Below are 23,869 nucleotides of genomic sequence, written 5' to 3' on the forward strand. Positions count from 1 at the left end.
GGACCACTTTAGGGTGCTGGTTTTACACAGTTTAGGGCCCCTCTCCTGCCTGCAAAAGGAAGTTTGGATATGCAAACTAACTTGCTGATTACAGTGCTCTTCTTCTGCTTCCTCTCTGACTCACCTTTGAATTCACATGTAAATATGAGTACATGTACATGGTTCAGACTCAGGAGTGCAGCCTGCTGCAAGTTGTCCCCTCCCATCCCAAAGGTTGGCTCCCTTTATCTCTCAGGGTTCGGTCAAAGGCACACTTTATCAGTGACTACGGATATCTTCTTGTTGTCAGCGAACTGTGAGCCTGTGTTACATGGGTGTAGTGATGAGATGTTTTAAAGATGTTATAGAAAGTAGACAAACAGCCTCTGTACTCCTCCTGAATATCTTCCGTTCCTTGAACATAAATTTGACTTCGGGTCAAGTCTTCTCTGGTTGCCCTGCTTGAAAGCAGCCTCCATAGAAAGGAGAGAGATAGTCAGGTGATGGTTGGAGAGTCACATGAATCTGTAAGGTGGAGCTGTTACAGTCCAAGGCCTGTGTTTGTCTTTGCTGCTCTGAGTCAGTCTGTGTCTGTGTGCATTGCGACTGCACGATATGTTAAAAAGCATGTTGTGTTTGTTTTAGTCAATATTCCAGTGTCATAGTGACAAAACATAACATTTAGTTATCTTAACAATTGAAATCTTTCTGAATGTTGAAATCAGAAAGAATTCTTAATTTTACACTCTTAATGTTTACCCGTGTCACAGGACAGATGTATTTTCAGTGTTTTATGAAGACATTGAAAAGTGTACAGTATTTAAATTGAGTGGTGCTGGTTTACATGGGACTTCTCCAGTGTTAGAGTTTGTGTGCTGTTTTTTTTTTTTTGTTTTGTTTGCTGTCCTGACGTAGCCAGCAGGTTTTTTGCACGGGAAGCCAGAACACTGCCAAATGACTGATGCTTAATTGTTTATTTTAAGTCCAACTTGTCATCCCTGTTTCTGACCCCCTCCTTTTGCAGTTTTTTCCCCATTCGATTGCTTCTCTTCCTTCCTGCCTTTCTCGCCTGTTCTCCTATCACCTCCTCTCTGGCTGTTACATTGCAGCTCCTGATTGGTTAACAGCTGGTGAGCAGTTGTGTGTTTGACCAATAAATCATCATGAAGCGAACAAATTTATTTTATTGTGTGTGTAAAGGAGATAAAAATGATGAAGTTACAGCTTCATGCCATACAAATGTGATTTCAGTTCTGTTCATGCAGTCCATGTGTAGTGACTGTTACTTAATATGACAGAAGACTTGTATGGCTTTTCAGTAGTTGTCGTGTTTTGTTGGTCAAGTGGTGCTTTTTCTTGTCCGTAGGAAAGTGTGTGTGTGAGATTCAGTGCTGTCAATTTACTAGAAAACTGAACAATTGTCAGCCTGACGGATTTATTTCCGATAATCGTATCAGCGATTTTTCTGTCCAGTTGCCAGTAAAATAAGTTAAAATTGGAGATAAACTATATGTATCAGCATAGAATTTATCGAGAAATTGTATTACCGGTAATTCTAGCCGATTATAAATATAGAGCATTATATGAAGCCAAATTGCTTTCATCAACTTAACAAGCATAACATTAACACACTCCAGTACAGTAGTTAGTCGTATGCACCTTTAAAGTTTGTTTACAGTCTGCTAATTTACGCAGAGAAGAAGGATAAGAACACAAGTGCAAAATGTCTACAAGTTTTGACAAATCTTATTAGAGCTGGCAAATATTAAATCAACCATCTTTCCTCACTACATCTTAGTGTCTCTTAGCCTCAGGTGTATATAAACTGCAGGTTATGAACTGGTTTTGAATACAAAAGCATGAAATCCTCGGTTATCTTAACGTTGTTGGCCATTAGAGGCAGGTTATTATCATATCATGCATCCCAAGATAATATGAATGCATTTTACAATGCGCCACTTTAGCTTTGATACGGCACCCCCTTTCTGTAGTCTGTAGTTACCACTCTGTAATCTCCGCCCACTGCACTATTTGTTTGGTTACATGCCACAGGTTATAGCTCATCATACTGAATCGGAATCTGCAAAGTAACCAGTAAGTTATCAAATAGATGTAGTGGAGTGGAAGAATAAAATAGCAGAAAATGAAAATACTCTAGTGAAGTACCTCAAAATTGCCCTGAAGTAGAGTGATTGAGTCAATTGTGCTTAGTTACATTGCATCACTAGTTATTTGTCCCAAGATTAAAATTTCTACGGCAAATGTATATCGATCCCAAATATTGGTTATCAGTCTCCTTGATTACTCAAAATCAGTATCGGCCCTGAAAAAATATATTGTTCGATCCCTAAATTGATTCCTGGTGCTGTTTTTGTGTGTGCAGCTTATTTTGAAAACTGACTGTTGATTAGAATCATCACAATACCTCTCTATTGTTGGTGTGTGTGATTGATGTCTGGACTTGTCAGACTGTGTCGCCTCTCACTTACTTCCTCTCTGAGTTTTAACCTCTGAATGAACTGTGTGGATGGAGGGCATTCATAGATACTCTGTCCTACATGGCAGCAGACCTGTCTGTGTGTAAAGGCCAATACACACATACTATACACACACACACACACACAGACTAACACGTACCTATTGTTATTATGACCGCTAAACTACACTTTACTCCCCTGGAAGTAGGGGAACGGTGGTAGACGGCTTCAGCAGCCAACTGGGTTGAAGGGATTGGAGGAGAGGTCATAACTTTGGACGTTATATTGTTTGTGTTATACGTATGTTGTGTTGTTTAATCGATAAAGACCTGCTAGCTTGTCCCTTTATCTCAGTGATGGCTTCTTCCGACCCAGCCTGCTCCTATTACTCCATAGCCAGTCAGGGAAGCTTTTGTTTCATCTTTTAATTTTGTTTTCTTCACCTGTTCTGTTGTATTGTTTCTATTGATCTTCCACAGACTTCCGTTTGTGTTATAGGCAATGTCTTGGATCACAAATGTGATAAGGGAGTGCTTTCAGTCACTCAGAGATTAAAGAGGAAGTTGGCCTACATGTGGCTGTTTGTGGGAGGAACAGATTGGCAGGCAGCAGCCTTACATGCTAACAGTCAGACACAGTAGAAATACTGTCGTCAAAACAACGAGCAGAAGTTTAGGATTTACTGTAGCTATGTGTTGTGTTTGGATTGTGGGATGGCACATTATATACTATACCTCTTAACCTTTCATCTGGTTTGTAAAACGTATCCAAAAGTCACACTTGGGTAAATATTACTTTGATAGAAGTGAAAGCAACCCATACAAAAGTAGTTGAGTCTTAATATATATGACATTAAAATGTAATATTATACTGATTTTTTTGGCAGTAAATGTACAGTAAATTTATAAACTGTTTTAAAAAGGTTGGCTCTGATGTAGCTACAGTTAATAAAGCCCAATGATATATCATTTGGCTGATATTATAGCTGACATTGGCCGCTCACAGATTTATCAACATCAGCCTATGTATTGACCGAAATGTGCTAATATGAGAACTTTTTTTCAAGAATAAAATGCAGAAAAAGAAGTTTGGGACATTTAAGGATCATTAGATTTCCAGTGAAGTTTGATATTTCAATGCACAGATTTTCAAACAGTAAAGTTCGCAAGTGTTAAATAACCACATTTAAGGGATCATTTAAAAAAGATGTATGTATATCAGCTGACAAAATATAATTTTTTATATTTTTAATTTTATTTTACTCCCCTATATCCGCATCAGCATCAGCCCCAAACATCTAGTTTTTGTCTGGCTCTAAAATGTATCATTTCATTGTGGATTCAAAAGTACAGTATTTGCCTCCAAAATGTTGTTGAGTGAAAGCGTTAAGCAGCAGAAAATAGTAATAAAATAAAATAATCTCAAAATTGTACATTCATCACTGCATTTCATCTGTGTTGTCCTTCACAGACCTTGCTCCACTGGCAGATATTTTTTCCAGCAGGCCGAATGCTGGGCGGCCCATTGGACAAAGGCACAGGAAATAAGTATGGGCCGATGGCGAGCGCTTGTTATGCCAAAGAGCACGTCCATATTGATGCTTTTGGAATCCTGTCACCCATCGATCCGTCCTCTGCATTGCACATTTATACGTTTTAAGAGCACAGATATGTGTCTGCCAGTTGATTGATTGTGAGCTATTTTCAGCTGCGGCGGGCTGGTTCCATTGCAATGCCTTGGACGTGTCAACGGCAAAATCAAACACTTTTTCACACGCAAATCTGAAATCCCAGGCCTCCTGCTTTTTAATTTTTTTGGCTGTGGTGAGTGTTTGTTGCAGTCCCACAGCAAATATGACACAATTCATGACATTATGCACATATTAATGCATTTGTTACAGAGGTGGATGATTGTTTGGTATGGAGCTCTCCCTGTTGGTGTACTTAGTGGCTAGGGCGTCCCAGAAGGGACTGGGCTGAGGATGCAACCCTGGACAGAGTCTGGGAGTGTCACTGAAGAAATGAGGCTATGAAACTGCTCAGTGATACAGCTGCTGTTTATGCCTGATGAGGCTGGAGCAGGGCTGGGTGATATGGCCTTAAAAAAAAAATTAAGATGTTTTTAGGCTATATCACAGTACACAAATATCTCTGTATTGTGAATTTTTTTGTGATTTTAAAATGATTTACTTCCAAAAAATATTGATTTGCCTGTTCACATCGCCTCTCTTTGCGCTCAGTTTGAGTCAAAAGACCGCTTTCTATTTCCGGAATACCAAGCTATTTGTCTAAGGCACAGTGCATTGTGGTTGTTGTAGTTTACCAGTATGCTTTTAGTGTCTGGCAGTAAGAAATAAATTATACAGCTTAATGTGTCCTGGAAGAATTGAATCCACAGGCACGCACTGCTGTATCAAAACAGGTATGATGAGATCCTCAGAGACTTCGGTGTTTTACAAACATTGTACTGCTAGTATTATTATATGTTCAAGTCTGTTTGAAACAAAAATGCCAAACTTGCTTCTCTTTGTCCCTTGTGATGGTACACTGAATATCTTAAGGTTTCGGATCACTGGTCAGTTAAAACGAACAATTTTGACTTTCTTGTGTTGAACATTTTTTTCAGATTTTATAGACCAAAGGGTTCATCAATTAATCAAGAAAATAAGTGACATTGGCACTGTTTTGTCAGTCCAAATGATTGTCTGCCTGCTGTTATTAATCCCCACAGTCCCATCTCGAGTTTGTGGTAATCACAACACACGCCATGTACTCAAAACATACAGGAAGAAGAGACTTGGCGCATACTCTCCCCTCTTACTGAGACAAATGTCAGATTGCTCTTTCTTCAGCCATCCAGAGAATTTTCACACTTTTTCGCACCATCACCATTGACCCTATTGAAGATTAAATAGAAGGAGCAAAGATCAAATACTGGGAAGAAGTGTAGCCTATTCATGGTTGATTGGAAAATGGGTGTCAGCGTCACACACTTTGAAAAGATGGTTAACACAACAACATGTTCTGACTGCTGGGACTGAATAATTTTGACAACAAAACATCAGATAAATCTGAACTCTCTGGATGACATAGTGAGTCTAAAATGTTTTGAAATGTTGTTTTTAATGATGATCTGATTTACTTTTTTGTATCTCTAATGTCACAAATCATTCTAAAACTGTTACTGTTATTAGATGCATAGAGCTGCATCTAATGATACTTTTCATAATTGACTAATGTTTTGATTATTTTCTAAACTAATATTTATCGTCAGTAAATAGTGAAAATGTCCATCAGTTCACATCTGAAAATGTCTTGAAAACCTACAGATATTCAATCTAAAATGTTATGAAACCAAAGAAAAGCAGCAAACCTTCACTTGAACTGAGTTCAGAACCAGAGTTTCATGCTAAAGAAAAGAACCAAAGTTAATTGAAATAGTTTCCTATCGATTAAACAACTTATCGTTGTAGCTCTTAGAATTTAAGGACTTAAATCATCCTGTCTCTTTCCTTTTGTCAGGGGGAGGAATTTATTTTTCATTATCTGACAAATAATATAGTGACATTTTTTTTTTTCTGAAATAAATTGAAGCAATATTTTGAAAACCTTCATTCCTTTTTCCGCTGTTCTCAGGGTTTAAGAAGTTGTAAGTAGGGCTTGTAAACACTTCAGCTTCAAAAGATTAGTGCATTTTTTGCTTAATGAAACTCCGTGAATCACAAATGTTCAAATCTGTAATGTGGTGTAGTTTGTCCAGAATGGAGACATAAAGCGGAATCGGACAGATCTCCAGCAGTCCCAGGGTCCCGGTGATGGCACTGTGGATAGATATCACTAAGGCTGGGTCTGGTTCTTGGCCTAGGCTGGGGTTGGGGCTGGGGTGTAGTGCTGGTCACGGGACTCTGTCACCAGCCTGGGGGCCACTGACACAGTCATCTGAGGCAGTAAAGTGCTAAGAATGGCTGGCATTGTCAGCCAGCCCCGGCCCCTGAAGGGCCTAGAGAAACAGAGGGGCTACGCTTCGCAAACAGTGGCTCTCCTCAATAAGGAGCCTCTTCTGTTCACGGAAGAGCCCGAGAGAGCGATATTTATACACCGGCTGCATGTCACTGCTTATTTTTTCTGTCACCAATAAGTTGCTTCATTTCTTAATGCTTTAGTTGATTTGATGTACACAGTTCAAAAAAACAGGTGATGAAGCTGGTTTTGAGAGTCTGGGTTCTTCTTTCATGTCTCAACTGATCTTTGCAATAACTTTTTTGTTGATTGGTTATCAGGTAACTTTTAACGCACAGGAAATTGATTCTCTGCTAGGTTGTTTGTCTCACTGCAGCCAGAGCACCATTTGAACTTGTGTTAAACCTTCATGGACTGTATTGTTTTGTCCATGTCAGGGCTTGCATAGCTTGATAAAGAGCTCTGAAGTCATGGTCTGCATTTATACATCCAGAAACCATAAAGCTGAGGCTTTGTCAAGGTTGTAGGGATAATAATGTTAACTTAAAGAAGCAAAACAAAAATGATGGCTGATGTAGCAGCACAACAAACTTGCTCCGGAAATTTGAAATATGTACAAAGAACAAAATTAAAACACCCATAAAAATGCATCCTGATGTCTGAGTCAACAGAAACAACCTATTTTAAATATAAACTTATTAATGTTTATATCTATTCTTGGTTATGCTCATATGTTTTAGTTGTTGACTTCTTCCTTAACCAAGCACTGTAAACAAACTCTGTAAAAATAGCCTAAAAGGTTTCAGTTCACTTTATTAAATCTCCTCATCCATTTCCAGTAAATTCTGCGTCCATGCTTTTAGCCTCTAAAAAGAATCAATGATTTTAACTTCAATGTTTACTGTAGCTCTATTCAGATCATACGTATAACTAATCAGTTGTAAATGAATACTTTCTTCATGACACGAATCATAAAAAGCTTTAATCCAGATTAACAAAAACCTTTGTGTCGCTCGCTAAAATCAGATGACCCTGCTGTCAGCTGACTGAGGAATAATCAAAGGGGGCACTATGTGTGTGTGTGTGTGTGTGTGTGTGTGTGTGTGTGTGGGTGGGTGTTTGTGTGTGTGTTTGAACATATCTGTGAGTGTGTGTTTGTGTGCATGATTTCTGAGGAAAAGGAGGGAGTGGTTTTTGATCTGAACTGTAGAATCTGATCTACTGGAAGCTCAGTGGGACTGCATCTACACAAACCACTGTCCTGAAGGTTGTTAGAGCCCCCTGTGGGAGTCTCTCTCTCTGTCTCTCTCTGTCTCTCTCTCTCTCTCTCTCTCTCTCTGTCTCTCTCTTTCTCTCCCTTTCTCTGTGTCTGTCTATCTGTTCAGTCCTCTCTTGAGGCCAGAAAGCGACAGCAGAGAGGATGTCGGAGAACGCATGATAACACGTCTTTCCCTATATGAAGCCATTTCCAAAGTGGAAAGTGTCGGTGTGTGCTTGTGAACCCTCTTTTCCGACAGGGCATCATTTAACATTAAACATCTTCAGGTTTAACAGTAGGGCCAGAGATTTAGTGTTACTGTAACTGTTAATGGATTTTTCTGTCCATTAGGTAAGTGTTTTAAAGTGCTGTGGAAGTTTAAAGTTGTCGACGTTGGGTTTAGAAAGCTCTCAGCCTGCCTGAACATTTGGAAACAGTTAAGAGAGCCTAAAGCTGTCCAGCATAGCATGCTACATGTCACAAGATTAGCTACACTGCCAGTGTGTTTTTATTTTGTTTCTAGAGACCAGAGGCTCTGTCTGACAGCCTGTATTTAGTTTAGTCAATGAGTTGGATCACATTTGAAAGCAGGCGCCACTCCATGGAAAAAAGATATACGTTTTGAATCATCTATCTGAAATCTAAATCCATTTCAAAATGCATAAAAAACAATAGTAAATCTCTTTTTTTCCCCCTTTGAACATGTCAGCTTTTGTGTTACATATCAAATTAGCAAGACTGTGTCATGCTTGGATTGTTTGTAGGTTGATGTTAATCGCTAGTTTTGTCTCTCTGATGGTTAATATGAGCAGTGCTGCAGAGAAAAAGTGGAATTTCTGTTCCACTTAAAGGAGGGGAATCGTATCTATAAATAGATTTTTATTTTTGGGTTAAAATGTGCGTCCATTTTAAAGGACAGACAGAGACACAGAGCGAGGCTGGTGAATGGCGGATATTTGCAAGTCTGTTACTGTGTGCCGACTACACGCACATACAGTGTACACACACACACACCTTTCTCTCTCTCACACACACACACACACACACACACACACACACACACACACACACACCCTGCTGTTGACCAGGAGTGTAAAGGCACAGACTGCTGCAGGACAGCAGTGGCGCTGCAGGTTCCCTGCTCAGAGATTGTGGAATGGTTGTCCATAGACCCCCCCCCCCCCCACACACACACACATCTCCTCCCCTCTCCCTCTCTCTCTCTCTCTCTCTCTCTCTCTCTCTCTCTCTCTCTCTCTCTCTCTCTCTCTCTCTCTCTTTCTCTCTCTCTTTTCACTGAGGCTCCCCCTCCTCTCTATCCCCCTCTGTCGCTCCCTTTTCTCCCCCTCCCCTCTCACCCCCCACCCCCTTAGAGCTTATGTAAACTAGCTGTGGAGCCAGGGCAAGCTGAGGCTATTTTTAGCAGCAGCACTGCAGAGCAGAAACTGGTGGAGGGTCACGTGTGCGCAGCCGAATCAAAGGGAGTATCCCGGCAATGCGCTGTAAACAAAGGGAAGGTCAGTAGCAGAAGGTGAGACACAAAACGCCTCTGTGTTGGTTTTGTGTGTGTGTGTGTGTGTGTGTGTGTGTTTGAGAGAGAGAGAGAGAGGGAGAGATGACTACCTACTGCCTGGCCATACCTTCTCTTCTCTTAATGCCCCCGACATAAAACAAATCATCGCGAGTGTATGAATGCACCCATATGCTTATTCCTGCTCATTCCGTTTCCCCTACATATGCACACACACATGCGCGCACACACACACACACACACACACACACACACACACACACACACGCACACACTCTCACAACAACACACATACAAACACACACAGCTCAACCATTTCTGCTACTGCTAGAGACAGAGAGGGGGGAGCTGAATTGATCAAAGCAGGGTTTGACACGCAAGGAGACATTTTGCTGTCTAATCATGACAGGGGCTCCCAGCTCCGTACTGTCTCCCTGTTGCTGCCAAGCAGACCTATCAGAGCGAGCAGCAGCAGACTTGGAGCCATGTAAAATCCATCACAAAGCACATGACCACGTGTGTTTAGCATTGACATTAGCATGTTTTGCATCACATGAGGCTCTGGTTGTGTACTGTAGCTCAGGTTGTGGAGCCTGTAGGCCTGGCTAGCAGTGAGGCTAACAGTTAGTGGTGTCCAGCCACACCCAGGCAAAAGGTCTCCCTCCACCTCGGGCCACTACTCAAACAAGCCTCAACTTTCACCTCCTGTGGAATGTGGTCAGAAGGGGGCACAAAGCTATTTTTAGAAACCTTTTCTATTTTTCTGTCACAGCAGTTTGTTTGCATAGACAGTTTGAGCGCCTGGCTGTTCATCAGGCCAGGCTGGAAGAGGTAGCTTGTAGGCTAACTTAAGTAAACAGTTGGCTCCAGCACAAGCCACGTGGTGCTTTGGTTGGATGATTTATTGCTGTAGGTGTTCTTACCCTGATGTTCTGGAGCTTTGTACTGATGAGATAGATAAGCAGCCCATCTTAAAGTGTCCTGACAGAAGAAAATGTTATGTCAGGGGAAAATCCGGTTCCTCTTCATGTTCTTTGGAATGATACTGTACTCTGAAGCAATATTTATTTAGAAATGTAATTCCAGTTCACAACTGAAGTGCTTTTACACCTGCTAGTTAAACAAAGGAGTAATGTACTTACATGCTCCTTTGTGAATATTACTTGCTAATTTGTCCGTCTGTGTGTTGGAGTACACCTGAAACTGGAACTAAATCTTAATCGATTAGTAAATCAATCAAAATAATCTGCACTATTAGGGTAACCAACTAATTAATTATTTCTCAAGTGAAAAAACATTAAATTGTTCCCTTTTCCAGATTGTGAGGATTTGGTTGTTTTCTTTGTTGTATGTGATTAACCGAGTTGTTTGTATTGATTAGAGTATAATGTATTTTGTTTGTCAGTGTTGATCAGACAAAATTGTATCACCTTTGGTATTTATTTAATTTATTAATTTATTTAAATATATTTAATACAAGAAAGGTGTTTACAGATTAATCTGCAAAAAAATAATAGAAATATATTTTTATTTTGAGTTTATCTTAAATATTTAGATATTAATCGTACACCGTAAACTGAATCACAGTAACACAGTAATACAGTCACTTCTGAGAAGAAAACTGACAGTTGATTTGCATTGTGGAATCAGCAAACCTGTTTATTTCTATTGTCATTTTTCAGTCATAACTGTAACATTTAAAGTTATACAGTAAAACTTGAATATTTCTGCCATGCTTGTTTTATGTACTAGTGTCTTGGATATATAAGAGGGACATCTCAGACTAACTGCTAGTTTGTTCAAACTTAAGCTGTCATGTTCTTTATACTGTGGACCAACAGGTAAATTAGGTCTCCAAACTGACGGTAGTGTAAGTGTTGTTATTAATTTGTCAATTTTTTGCAGCAAGCCCTCAAATGTGTTTATCAAACAATTGTGACAAATATATGTAATTGAGGCAAGTATTTTACAGTTTGACAATAAACTTTATTGTGATGCTAATGATGTGTTGGCATCTTTGATTGGCCAATATGGACCAGTAATATCGGACAGCCACTCTCTGTTAGGCTCTAATCTGCAGTACCTGTGTGGATTCTCTGGCCCTGCTGTTCTCACCTGTTGTGACACTGTACGCTCATTAATCTGTTCAGATATCCCACTAATCACCATCACATCAAATCACTCCAAATCCGTTTCCCTATATTTGCAGGTTTAACACAACTGACAGTAGGAGCTGCCTTGGTAATTTATTGACTATCGACATCCCATTGTGAATAAGTCCACTCTTATTTAAATTTTTTGTATTTTTTTTATATTTGGGGTTTTGAGGATATGTTGTGTTGTTCCATAGCTGTCATAACATTGCCACAATTTACAGTCAACGCTTGGCATTAAAGTATCGTTTTCCATAGCCAGGCTCATCTCATGTGACTCCTATTGAATGCTCCGTGACTTACGCCATCCTTATCAAGTATCCCCACAGTTTAGCCCTCAACTCATACAACCCCCCCGAGTCTGATTCATCTGTGTCCAGGTTATGACCGAATTCACTACAACTTTGCGTCTCTTTCTTTACACACCACAGACTGCACATTACATTCCTCCCCTTTACTGAAAATGTGACTTATTTTTGGTTGTGTGCTTGAGACGGTGGCACTTTAAAATAATCTGTCTTCATAAGCCTACATTTTCTCTGCCCTCCCACCAAAGACACACACACACACACACACACACACACACACACACACACACACACACACACACACACACACACACACACACACACACACAATGTAGAAAGCTAGCACAGAGCATGGTTCTGCTTTGTGTTGATGTATGGGAGAATCTGGGAATGGAAGGATACAAGTGCGGCCTGGCTTAGGAAGAGACAGGGAGAGAGAGAGGGAGAGGAGTGGTATGGACCGACTGGGGTTGCCATGGGAACCCAGCTGCTAAAAGCAGGCAGGGTCAGTGTGGAACAGAGGCTGTGTGCAGCGGGAGCGAACGGATGCCACGCAGAGGCCAGATTGTGAATTACACAAACAGCACACAGGCCTCGACTGCTCAAGTTTGGGTTGAGTTTCACCCAGAAAATCTGCATAATTAAGATGGGAAAATGAGAATTCAAAAATAATTTTTACTTCCTTTATTTAATGGAGATTCACTACTCGGTTCATGCTTATGCAATCCGCAGTGATACTGTATACTCTCCTGTCTGATATTAGTCATTGGTTATTGACTTTTGATTAGGGGAAAAGAGGAAAAGCTCATTTTCACTGGGTCATCAGTTGACTTCCAAGCGGAACAACTAATTTGACATGGAGGCTGCGGTTGTTTATGGCCGAGAGAACTGAAACCTGCTCGATATTGTTGATTAGACTATTTTTATTTGGTTTTCTATTTTTGGCACAGACTAATTCAGTAGCTGACAGATAGTGTATCGATGCTGTGCCTCAATATTATTTAGAGAAACCCATAAGTCAATTTCGATTTGAGGACTGTAGTTTGGAGCTCCACACGGGACATGGTTCAGGCCAGACAGAGTCCCTGTATTCCCACTGTAGCTTGAATTTGGGGGCTGAGTCTATTTTAAGCAGGGGTAATGTAATGGTCCAGGTAGACATTGAGCAGAGACAAAAGGGCATTACAATGTATTTTACATTTTTATACAACACCTTTCAAAACCATGACTTGATGTGGCCCTGGAAGGCGAATTGGCGGCCTTGAGATAAAGCAGGCACTTTTGTTTACACAAGATTTGGTTTGACTTTCACGAGTGTCTCCGTTCTTGCTCCTATATTTAGGAAGTACCCACTGAGCCGTTGATGGATTTGTCTAGTTTCAGATCCATCTCCCAAACTGCACAGTGTTCCTGTTTGGATGGATGAGTTGAACCCCAGGCTCAGATCTTTCCACCAGGTGACCAGGATTCTGCACAGCTCCACCTCCACTGTCCCACTGCAAATGGCTCTCTGTGTGCCCTACCAGCTCAGTCTGTGTTCTGTGACGAGCTGCGTAGTGCAGCTGGTTTTGTTGTGATACTGGGTGTGTTTTGTGTGTTGAGAAGGACGATAAAGCATAAAGGAAAAGTTTTCAACTTGAAATATCAGATCGCAGTTTGACAGGAAGGGCTACTTAGATTATTGGTCATTGAATGGAGTCTTAGAATAAATGGCAACTAATTTGATAATTTCAGTGATATTTCAAGTAAAAACACCAAATGTACAACAACACCTTGTGCATTGTGAGTACGACCCATAGAATAATGACTTATCTAAGTTAGATTTATAATATATATCATATGGTGAACTGAATATCACCAAACTAGAGAATTTCGCTGATATGTGGTCGGACAAAAAAAGTAGAGATTGACGATACTTGATTTTTGGGACCTATGCTGATACAGAAGGGATATATCAGCTGATACACAAAAAAATCTTATACATTGATTCTTTAGATTTGGTTATCAAACACTTGTGACACAGATGTATCCAAATTCAAATAATCCAAATAATTTAAAACAAGCAAAATTTATAAACACGTCTCTGGGGTTTTATTGTGTGTAATTATATTGTGCTTTTTAAAAAATATATATTTTCTGACATTTTGGTGATAAAATGTTGAGGAGAAATAATTTGCAGGAAGTCACTCATACAAATCGTAGTTTATGGTCAAAAAGGTTCAACAGTTCAGTGTTGGAAAAGTAACAACTGTCCAAAGGTCAAGGTAAAGTTAAAGACAAGGTGTGGACTGAGCTAGAAAGGAACTGTGGGTATTTTTCATGCTGGATCAGACTGAGGAGATGACTTGACACACACCTCGTTTGGTTAATAAATACAAAGTGTAACGTGCAGTAAAATAATAAAAGAGCTATATTTAGACGCTACTTTAAGCTGTGGTAACTTGTGGCATGCATGTGTCATTTTTGTGACACTGAAGTAATATAAAGTAAGTCAATAAAATATTAATAGATGGTATTCAGTTGCTGTCATAGTCGTAATTTATTCTGTATTAAATGTACGGGAAGTAAATACATTTTCTGGCAATTAGTGTATTTAAAAGTACAGGTGAAACTAAATTATTCATTAATTTATAGTTATATTTACATGTATGTATATACTGTATACTTTGGGTCGACCAATCTAATATGCAGCATGTCATTTTCTTTGACCTAACCAGTAACTTAAGTTATTAAATAAATGAAATGCAGTAAAAAGTAAAATATGGGGCTCCAAAATGTAGTAGAGTGTACTCTTGAAGTAGCAGAAAATGGAAATAATCAACTGAAGTACAAGTACCCCAAAAATGAACTTAAGTCCAATACTTGAGTAAATGTACTTGGTAAAATTCTGCAGTGATCAGTTTGATTCTGTCATTTGGCTTCTGTATTTGAAATTAAAGTAATGAGTTGTTACTTTGGTCATGGAATAAAATAAAACATATAACAGAGTAGTGCTACAGTAAATAAATGGCACAGAAGCAACAAAACATGTAAATAAAGCTTCACTAGCTGCAGATAGTGTGATTTTGCTGCTGCTGCTGCTGCTGCCTTGTCCAGCAGTGAGTTTTATAGCACTGTCACCAGTCAGCTGGAGACTAAAGTGAAAGTCCATTATGCTGGCCCGGGCAGCTCAAAATATGGAAACTATTGATTGGCTTCTCTACCCTGCTAATTAAAGATGGTCCACTATTTGTAAAAAGTCAACCCAATTATCAAATGAGCACATGAGGCTGGGCGCTGTTGGTTGGTGTGAAGGTTGCCTGTCTGTTGGAGGGAGGGGACTTTTTCCAGCGCTGTTGAAACTTCTCACTGTCTTTGAACGGACTCACAACTGGCTCTTTGTTTTTCTCATTACATGTGGTTTGTTTTGGCTTTAATTTGAATGTTCAAACGAAATTGTTGTCATTTGGTTCGCGTCTTTCGGGAGCTGGCTACTTTTATCCTGTTTCTGGCCTTTGTTTATATTTAGGCCTTATTGTTAATTTGTTCGCCGAAAGCTTGTATCAATGCGCCTGTTCAGGGAGAAGCCCCCCCATACAGCTTGGTGACCTATGTCCCCAGGCCCCCTAAACTACCACCACCATCTACTCCCTTTTCTGCTCAATGGGCTGCAACATGTGACCTGGACCACATGGGTGCTGAGGCCTGAGGGCCCCAACTGCATCTACTGTCCCTCAACATATCTGTGTGTTTGTGCGGGTGCGTGTGTGTCTGTGTGTGCGTGCATGCGTGTGCGCGTGCGTGTGTGCGTGAGGATTCATGCTTGTGTCTGTGTTTTATGGAAAGATGAGGCCAGCAACACAGAAAGACCAGGCCAAATCCAGTGATACTGTCCACAACAAAGCCTATACATAGCAACACAGACCGGCCCGCAGGACGAGTACAACTTGTTTTGGCTAAATACAGAGACAACCCAGCCCTGCAGACAGAAAGAGAGGGACTGGAATAGACAAGATAGTAGTGGAGGTTTTTGTTATATTTAACCTGCTAATTAAGAACAAACTGTCATGGAACAGTACAAGGCCTTTTCATAGGGAGGTCAGTGTGCAAGAATAAAAAGATAAAACACAAATCCACAGCTGTTTTAATGTAGTTTGATGGTTTTTAAGTACAAAAGGGAAATGTCAAAGCTTAAACCTTGTGAAGGCATCATAACAAATGATAAATTAGAATTTCCCATCATCTAGTGCACACATACTGAGAGAAAAAAAAAGTAGAAAACTGCAGGCCTGTTATCCGTCAAATCCACAAATCTGACATAATGACCACATCACATGTGACTGTGATCACACACTCTGATGCCAGTAGAGAACAGTTTTTTGGGAGGAAATTGAAGAAACCAACACAAACCACAGATTTACCCAGACCTGAGCTTGTCTATTTGTAGCGCTGGGGCAGAACAGAACAGCCGTAGTCACTGAAAAATGCACCCAAACCGTTTGATAAGGATTTATCTGTACGGCCCCTCAGTAATCAATGTTATCTTTTTTGCCGTTTTTTTTCCTGGATCTAGGACCCTTGTTCTTTTTTCTCGCAGGGTACGAGGACTATATTTGGCTCTCCAGTGCTCTACCAATAGTACTTCTGTCACATGGCAGTCAGAAAGCGCTCAGTAATTATAACCTAGCTGGGTTTTTGCAAGCAAGGCTGACTAAAAATACTCCCACATTGTTGCAGTGATGGGGCAAAGACTGGAGGTTTTTTGGGAGGTTTTGCCTGTTTTTGTGTGTCTGTCTGTCTGCTCAGGGGGGATGAGTGTGAGAGACACTTAACTTCAGACACAGTTCAGTGGTTTGCTGGTTGTGCTCATCTTGGTTCCAGGGAAGCGCTAATTAACAATTAGATACAATTAATTGTGTGATTTTCTAAGATGTTGTTCTTGAACCAACATCTTGTTTGACTTCAGAGCTCTCGTTCAAGCCACTACACATCTGCATGTTGCCGAGTTGACTACGTTTGTGTTTTCGTCCCTGCTTTAACAAGAAACCCTTTTTTGTTGACATTGCACTCTTTGTCTTTAAAGAGCTGAAACAGATGAAGATTATTTAGAACAATAGATATTCAAGTTTATTAAGTAATTCAGAGACATCATCTAGGGGTTTTAGGAAACGCGGAGGACATTTGTCACTATATTTTTGGACATTTTATACATTAAATGATTGATTGAGAAAATGACCAATGACAAAAATGAATTAAAAGTTCATTGCAGCTCTAATCCAGTAAGGCTGAAGAAACATTTTGAATGCATCTGCGACCATGATGGTATAGTATTTGTCAATCTTTTTTAGAGCCTTCAATGTTTTCATGACTTATTTTTTATTGAGCATCGTCAGTGAACCCTGTTCTTTCACGAAAAATAGAGAAATAGAAATAGAGAACGGAAGGGTCTCCATATTTTATCAGATTTATTTAAAGGTGCAATATGCCAGTATTTTAGTTGAAAACATTATAAAATTGTTGAGGAGATACCTGCTAAACATAGAATGCTAACCAGCTAGCCACAGCCCGCATCGTTCCAATGCTTGTTGTAAGGCTAATTGAGCTAACTAGCTAACAGCAGCTAGCTAGTACACTTGGTAGCAGATCGCATTTACTCTGGTGATATTACTCCACCCTATTTGCTGGGGTTATGAATCCAACAGGTGGCCAATTCCTAAATATTGCCCTAGAACTGCCAAAAGAGACCCTCAGTTTTTCTCCCTATTACATTGCGCAGAACAAGAATAAGATGGAGGCAAAGTGTGTTTCATTTCAATTTAATCTCATGCATCAGATGCTCCAAGCACTGGGGTATATTTACGACAATCTATGGTTAGTATAATTAATTCTTTGTATACTGTACCACAAACAGAAGATGTGTCCTGTTGTTCATCATCAATGCTGAGCCCTAATTTCTGCTCCCATGTTTCTCTAGTTTGAAGAGGGGAAACCTTAGCCACTTTTTTGGCACTTTCGACTGTCTCTAACACTGCCCTCTGTAGTCGTTAGAAATGGCTATTATGTCATTCTCGATAATGAAAGCACACAGAGTTGTTTATTAAATCTGGTGGTTAATGAGATTGAACTAGAGAGAAGTAAGAAAAAACGTACTCCTTACATAAAAACTTGTGTTGTGACGAGGGATCATCAGGCGGTGTAAATTTGTTTTAACTACAAATGAAATAAAAAGTATGAAGATAAGTTATCAGTGGTTATAAAGTTCTCAGGAATTCCTCAAGTTTCTGGTTAAGGTGTTAAAGGCCTTGAGGGAGGATAACGTTAAGGAGACGTGTATGGTCAAAAAGGTTCAACAGTTCAGTGTTGGAAAAGTAACAACTGTCTCAAAGGTCAAGGTAAAGTTAAAGACAAGGTGTGGACTGAGCTAGAAAGGAACTGTGGGTATTTTTCATGCTGGATCAGACTGAGGAGATGACTTGGCACACACCTCGTTTGGTTAATAAATACAAAGTGTAACGTGCAGTAAAATAATAAAAGAGCTATATTTAGACGCTACTTTAAGCTGTGGTAACATGTGGCATGCATGTGTCATTTTTGTGACACTGAAGTAATATAAAGTAAGTCAATAAAATATTGATAGATGGTATTCAGATGCTGGCCTTATCACACACAAACCGGTATTATGTTTGTTTGTTTTTTCATGTCAGACTGAATGTAGACATCTCATTTTGCATGTTATATCCACATGAAAATGAATCCCTGTCTCCTTTTCCTCCATGTTGTGTCTGGTGAAACAGTCGATGCTTCCACTGTACATAAACTCTATGTGAGAAAGTCTAGTGCTCTCTCAAAAACGGCATCACTTCTCCTTTTGTGTGGACAGAAATAAAGTCAGTGTGATGAAAACGGTGTTGTCAGAGCACATGAGCAGTGTCTGTGTTATCTAATGCTTCATAATGGAGCATTCATTCTCAGTTATTTAGGTCTACATGGGTATGTTAGGTGTGCTACTTTTAGGATTGAGATGGAAATGAACTGATAAAGCATCCCTGGCTGAAACCATACAGAAACTAATCCAGTTTGCATCAGCGTTTTTGTATGCCGAAGCCGCGTCGACTGTCTTGTGACATCAGGAAGCCACAGACGGTGCGGATGAAACATGAAGAATGTTAGATGGTCCACATCTGTGTCCTACATAAAGAATCCACTCGCCAACTTCAGGTGTAGACAGGCAACTTCTCTCCTCCAGAGATGCCTGACATCCCTTTATGTCCTCTGCCGTATCTTCACTGAATTTACTCTCATCGGAAAACATAACTTGTGCCATTCTCTCTCTTTATCTATTATTCTTTGATAGTATTGGTGAGTACTTTGTAGAACTAATAAGTGATTCTGATTTTATTTAAGAACAAAAATGACTCTGTGTAGAGTGAATACCTCTGCCACAGCTGAACAATACCCTTTGATTCTATCAAATCTAATCGAATATCACCCAAAAAGATAGAACTGGATTTTTAGTTAAATACTAATCAGATTGTACTCACTCATAGATACCAGCAACCTCAATACGCCCAATTTTCAAATCAAGATTCAAGCATTAGCGCTTGAGAAATTAACCAAAATCTTGCAAAAGCAATCTTGTAATTAATACAAATATTGTCAAAGTCGGCAAGTGCAAAATCAAATCAAAACAAAATAGAAAGTCTTTGATGATGGTCAAATATGTAAAAAAAACAACATTATGATGTACTGCTGTGCTACAATTCTTGTTCTCCAGATGTGAGAAAATGCTTGTTGTTTGGCACAGACACCACCATGCTGAATTCTTTCCAGTAAAATTATGATACCCAGTAACTGTGAATCTGAATTTAAAAAAAGATATATATATTTTTTTTAACTATCTTTGTGCAGCCCTATTTTAAAAGTATTGGCATCTTTTTCAGATTAAACCAACAACATTTTAATGCTAGCAAACATATCTGTATCTATTTTATTCTTCCGAGCCTTTTGCTTTGAGACATTTGCTCATAATTAGCAATAGTCGCTAGCCAAATTTTGCTTGAATTTGCAAGTGGCTGGTAGAATTTCTTTACTCAGCAGCCAGTCTGATAAAATTATAAAATAACATTCACTAGCCCATTTGGCCCATAGGAAAAAAAAGTTATTTTTGCACCCAGCTCTGAGCCTGTTTGCTCCTGTAGTAAGTCAGCTCAGCTAGCAGAAAGCTAAGTGTCTAAAATGTCTGGGGGGACCTACTGAATGTTAAATGGCTGTTTTGGAAAATATGGATCTCTATTCTTCTTACTTCTGTTTTTGATATAAAGCTTCATATTGTGCATCAACATGTAACTTGTGTCTGTAAGTGCCTTTCCAAAGCAGGGCCTCTCATTTTCTTTAAGTCTATTCACATTTTGGCCCTTGCAGCAGCATTGTTGGAATCTTTTAATTGTGTGGTCAGGACCATCCAGGGGGCTGTGTGACCGTGTGTCCCCAGCCCCGGTGTCCTGGGCCTGCTGTGCTGCAGAGAGGCCCAGCTGCTGCTGCTGCTGCTGCTGCTGCTGCACATGCTCTCTCTGTAGTGAAGAGATGGCAACAGCAAGCTGTCTAACCTCCACAATAACCGCCTTATGTAATCACTCTGGCTAGAGACAGACCAAAATAGCCCAGACTGAGCAGCCCTGCCCTCTTGTGGCAACTAGCTGCCTTAACACCAGCCTGCTGAGCCTTTACAGGGAGTCAGACATGGCGGCCGCCTTTTGCAGCATCCTATGTAGCTTCTATGAACGTCTAAATAACTGTTGAAGTGAAGCAGCAGGAAAGAGAGATTAAATGATGATGCAGCAACTGTGACATGTCATCAGATTTGAAGATTTTGACTATGGATGAGTTCAAATAAATAAATAAAATGGTGTCTGCATCGGCATTAAAGTGGCCTTGTGAGAGGATCTCAGGTTCACTGTTTGTTTTTTTTAGGCATGTAAAATAAGTTTTAGAAATCAGTATTTATGGAGACCAATCTCCTATTGTACTCTTCACATGTATTGACATGACATTGTTCTCAGCTTTCATGTTCCCGAAAATGAAAAGATCTCAGTACAAAATCTAAGTCTGTTGTGTTTCTCTCTTTGCAGTTTCCTGGACAGAATTGACTCCGTAAGACAGAACGACTACACACCAACGGACCAGGTCAGTCCTCACCTCAACGTGCACACGTTATAGTTTGTAAATCACCACCAATGGCTGCTTTATTGAATCTTAAACGTCTTAATTTCCATGTTTTACAGGACCTGCTACGCTGCCGAGTGTTAACTTCAGGGATTTTCGAGACGAGGTTCCAAGTAGACAAAGTGAACTTTCAGTAAGTGTTTCACTCGGACATGAAACACACATGATCCTGACATTTCACTACAGTAGTTCATAAGCTGAGTCAAAGACCAGCCTCATCCGTGTTGATAATTCTCCGAAAGTGAAGTCCCCACGTTTTCCTAAGAAAGGAGGCTCCCCGGGCGCTTTTCCATTTTTCTGCGAACAGGTTCCCACAAAACATTATTGAGGCAACATGCTTTTTAAAAATCATCAGCCCTCACGGGTATCACTGCTATATTTATTGTGTCCTCGTGTTAACAGCCTGAAATGTCATATGTTTGTACCGCGCAACAGCATGTTTCCTCTAACAGCGGCGGGATAAAAACGTCATTAGGTGCCCGAAATGTAAAATGAGTCGTCTGCGGTCGACTGGTATGATTTCTGGGCCAGCTGAGCAGTTACATACCATCAGTTACAGCCAATAAAAGTTAGAGTAAATGTTTCGTAACTGCTTTGATGATGTCAGATGGGATGACCCACTTACGCAGTCGCAGACACAACAGACTTATTCTGCCATTTGAAATGGGCCTTTGTATCAAATTATATCACCCTGAATGATTGATATAAAAGCTTGGGATATGACTTCCCTTCGGGTGTGCATTTTTCATTATTCAGCTTTGATGCCTTGCAAACACCCAGGCAGGGTCACACAGGGTACCAAGTGTGTGCAAATAAAGCTGTTCTTCATATCATTTATTCATGATTTTTTTTTATGCATCCAGTCTTGTCCCTTTTAAGATCTGAGATCAGGAGCAGATTTAGCTCAAGACAGAAATCTTTTGTGATAGTTTTAAAAAAAAATTATCAATGTGTAAATAATCATTGAAATAAAAAAAGAGCGTAAATGATCTGATATCGTATGTACCTAGAGATGTGAACTGTTGTATTTAAGAGGGCAGTAGCGAGAGTGTTGTTGTGTCTGACCCAATATTTTGTCTCCTCCATAGCATGTTTGATGTTGGGGGCCAGAGAGATGAAAGGAGAAAATGGATCCAGTGCTTTAACGGTAAGACTTTCAGCCCTTTTGTTCTTGTTCTCCTTCAAACAGCCGCGCTGTACGTCCTCGACCAACGACACATTCTCCTCCCTCCACATCTTGTCTGTCTTAAAGTATTTTCTGCCAGCTTCAGCATCACATCACCTCTTAGTTTTTTGGGATGCTACTCACTCGTGTGTGATGTCAGAGAGCTGACCTGATGTAGTTCCTCTGCTCTCCTTCTAGACGTCACTGCTATCATCTTCGTGGTGGCCAGCAGCAGCTACAATATGGTAATAAGGGAAGATAATAACACCAACAGGCTACGGGAAGCCCTGGACCTCTTCCGCAGTATTTGGAACAACAGGTGAGTCTGAAACAGGAGTGAAGTTTTCTACTCCTTGCTCATCTTTCTTACTAGTCGAGCTGCAACAATAAGTTATGAACTTTTAAATGAATTGCCAACTATTTCGATAAACGATAAATCTTGATTAATTAATCCAAACTTTCATTATGATACAAAAAAAGGAGTCTAAATTTCTCTGATTCCAGCTTTTTAAAATGTGAATTCTTTTTTAAGTTATAGAATTTATGATAGTGAACTAAATATAAGACATCTAAGGACATCATCTTGGGATTTGGACATTACCAAGAAAATAATTCATTTTTAAAAAAATTAATTTAAATACATTTTACTCTACATAGAAAATTCTTAGTTGCATCCACTTTTTGTTGCAAAAATTAGTTGAGTTGCTAATTTGATAATCAATCAATCGCTGCAGTCATTGTTTGAGCAAAAATGTGAAACATATGCTGGTTCCAGTAGCTGGACATGTCCCAAGTTCTTGTCAAAAATATCCACTTCTTTGTCACCACAGCCACAGCTGGAAATTGTCCCGAGGTGTCCTTAACAATATCTGGTGGTTTTGACAGTTAGAACTGTTGACGGACGGTCTCAAACTGCGGCCACTGGCTTTGCAGCTTCTCAATAGATCCTGTCCCTAAAAACACAGAGAATTGTATCATCACACCTCCATGTCATGATCATCAGTTCCAGCTCGACTTTCATTGAGCACATTAAGGGGGTCTAATTGTTTAACTTCCAAAAAGGCCCAAAAATGCCCGTCAGATATGGCTAAATGAATGTCTTCTCATAAACCAACGAGTTGTTAATTTAGGTCCAAAAAGTGAAAATGCAAACCACTGACTTTCCTTTGTGATGTATTCAAAACTTCATCTTAATGCTATCGGTTGTTTGTCTTTCAGATGGTTACGCACTATATCGGTCATATTATTCCTGAACAAGCAGGACATGCTGGCTGAGAAAGTATTAGCTGGAAAATCCAAAATTGAAGACTACTTCCCTGAATATGCTCGCTACACCATACCAAATGAAGGTTTGTGCCCTGCTAAAAGCACCCAAAGTACTAATGGAGTTCTTCATTGTGAGAGCTGTTGTTTACTGTGGGCCTGTTGTTCTTTTAGCAACTCCTGAACCTGGTGAAGACCCAAGAGTGACGAGAGCTAAGTTCTTCATCCGGGACGAGTTTCTTGTAAGTTTGTCACCGTTTTGTCCCTTTAATGAATAACTAACTGAGTGTAGTCATGCCGAATACAAACACCAGCTGCAACACCACTTTTTAAAGAGGACTGCCCGACCTGGTTTTTGTATGGGATGAGCTGCTGGAGGCTGATCATTAACCATAATATCGTAAGTAGGGGCCCGTGCCGATTAATCAGGCCAATATTCAGCATATAACATTGAATTTTCTGTCAGACTGCCGATAAAATAAATAAATTAAAATGCACTACTATGGCTCTGATGCAGCATCCCCTCGCAAAATGTCCATTTGTTACGGTTACCACAAAGCAACTGTGATTTCACT

At 39.9% G+C, this 23,869-nt stretch overlaps 1 protein-coding gene across 3 annotated transcripts in view; it reads left to right on the forward strand.

Annotated features, from left to right (window-relative positions):
* Positions 1–23,869, forward strand: part of gnal2 (guanine nucleotide binding protein (G protein), alpha activating activity polypeptide, olfactory type 2) — a 51,988-nt gene that overhangs the window by 24,641 nt on the left and 3,478 nt on the right. For all 3 annotated transcript variants that reach the window (XM_030402209.1, XM_030402210.1, XM_030402211.1), the window contains 6 exons: positions 20,773–20,827; positions 20,926–20,999; positions 21,955–22,013; positions 22,230–22,350; positions 23,250–23,380; positions 23,469–23,536. In XM_030402209.1, coding sequence (XP_030258069.1) covers positions 20,773–20,827; positions 20,926–20,999; positions 21,955–22,013; positions 22,230–22,350; positions 23,250–23,380; positions 23,469–23,536 — 508 coding nt within the window. The remainder of the gene's footprint in view (positions 1–20,772; positions 20,828–20,925; positions 21,000–21,954; positions 22,014–22,229; positions 22,351–23,249; positions 23,381–23,468; positions 23,537–23,869) is intronic.

Source organism: Sparus aurata, chromosome 21, assembly GCF_900880675.1.
Source record: "Sparus aurata chromosome 21, fSpaAur1.1, whole genome shotgun sequence".
NCBI classification, from domain to species: Eukaryota; Metazoa; Chordata; class Actinopteri; order Spariformes; family Sparidae; genus Sparus; species Sparus aurata.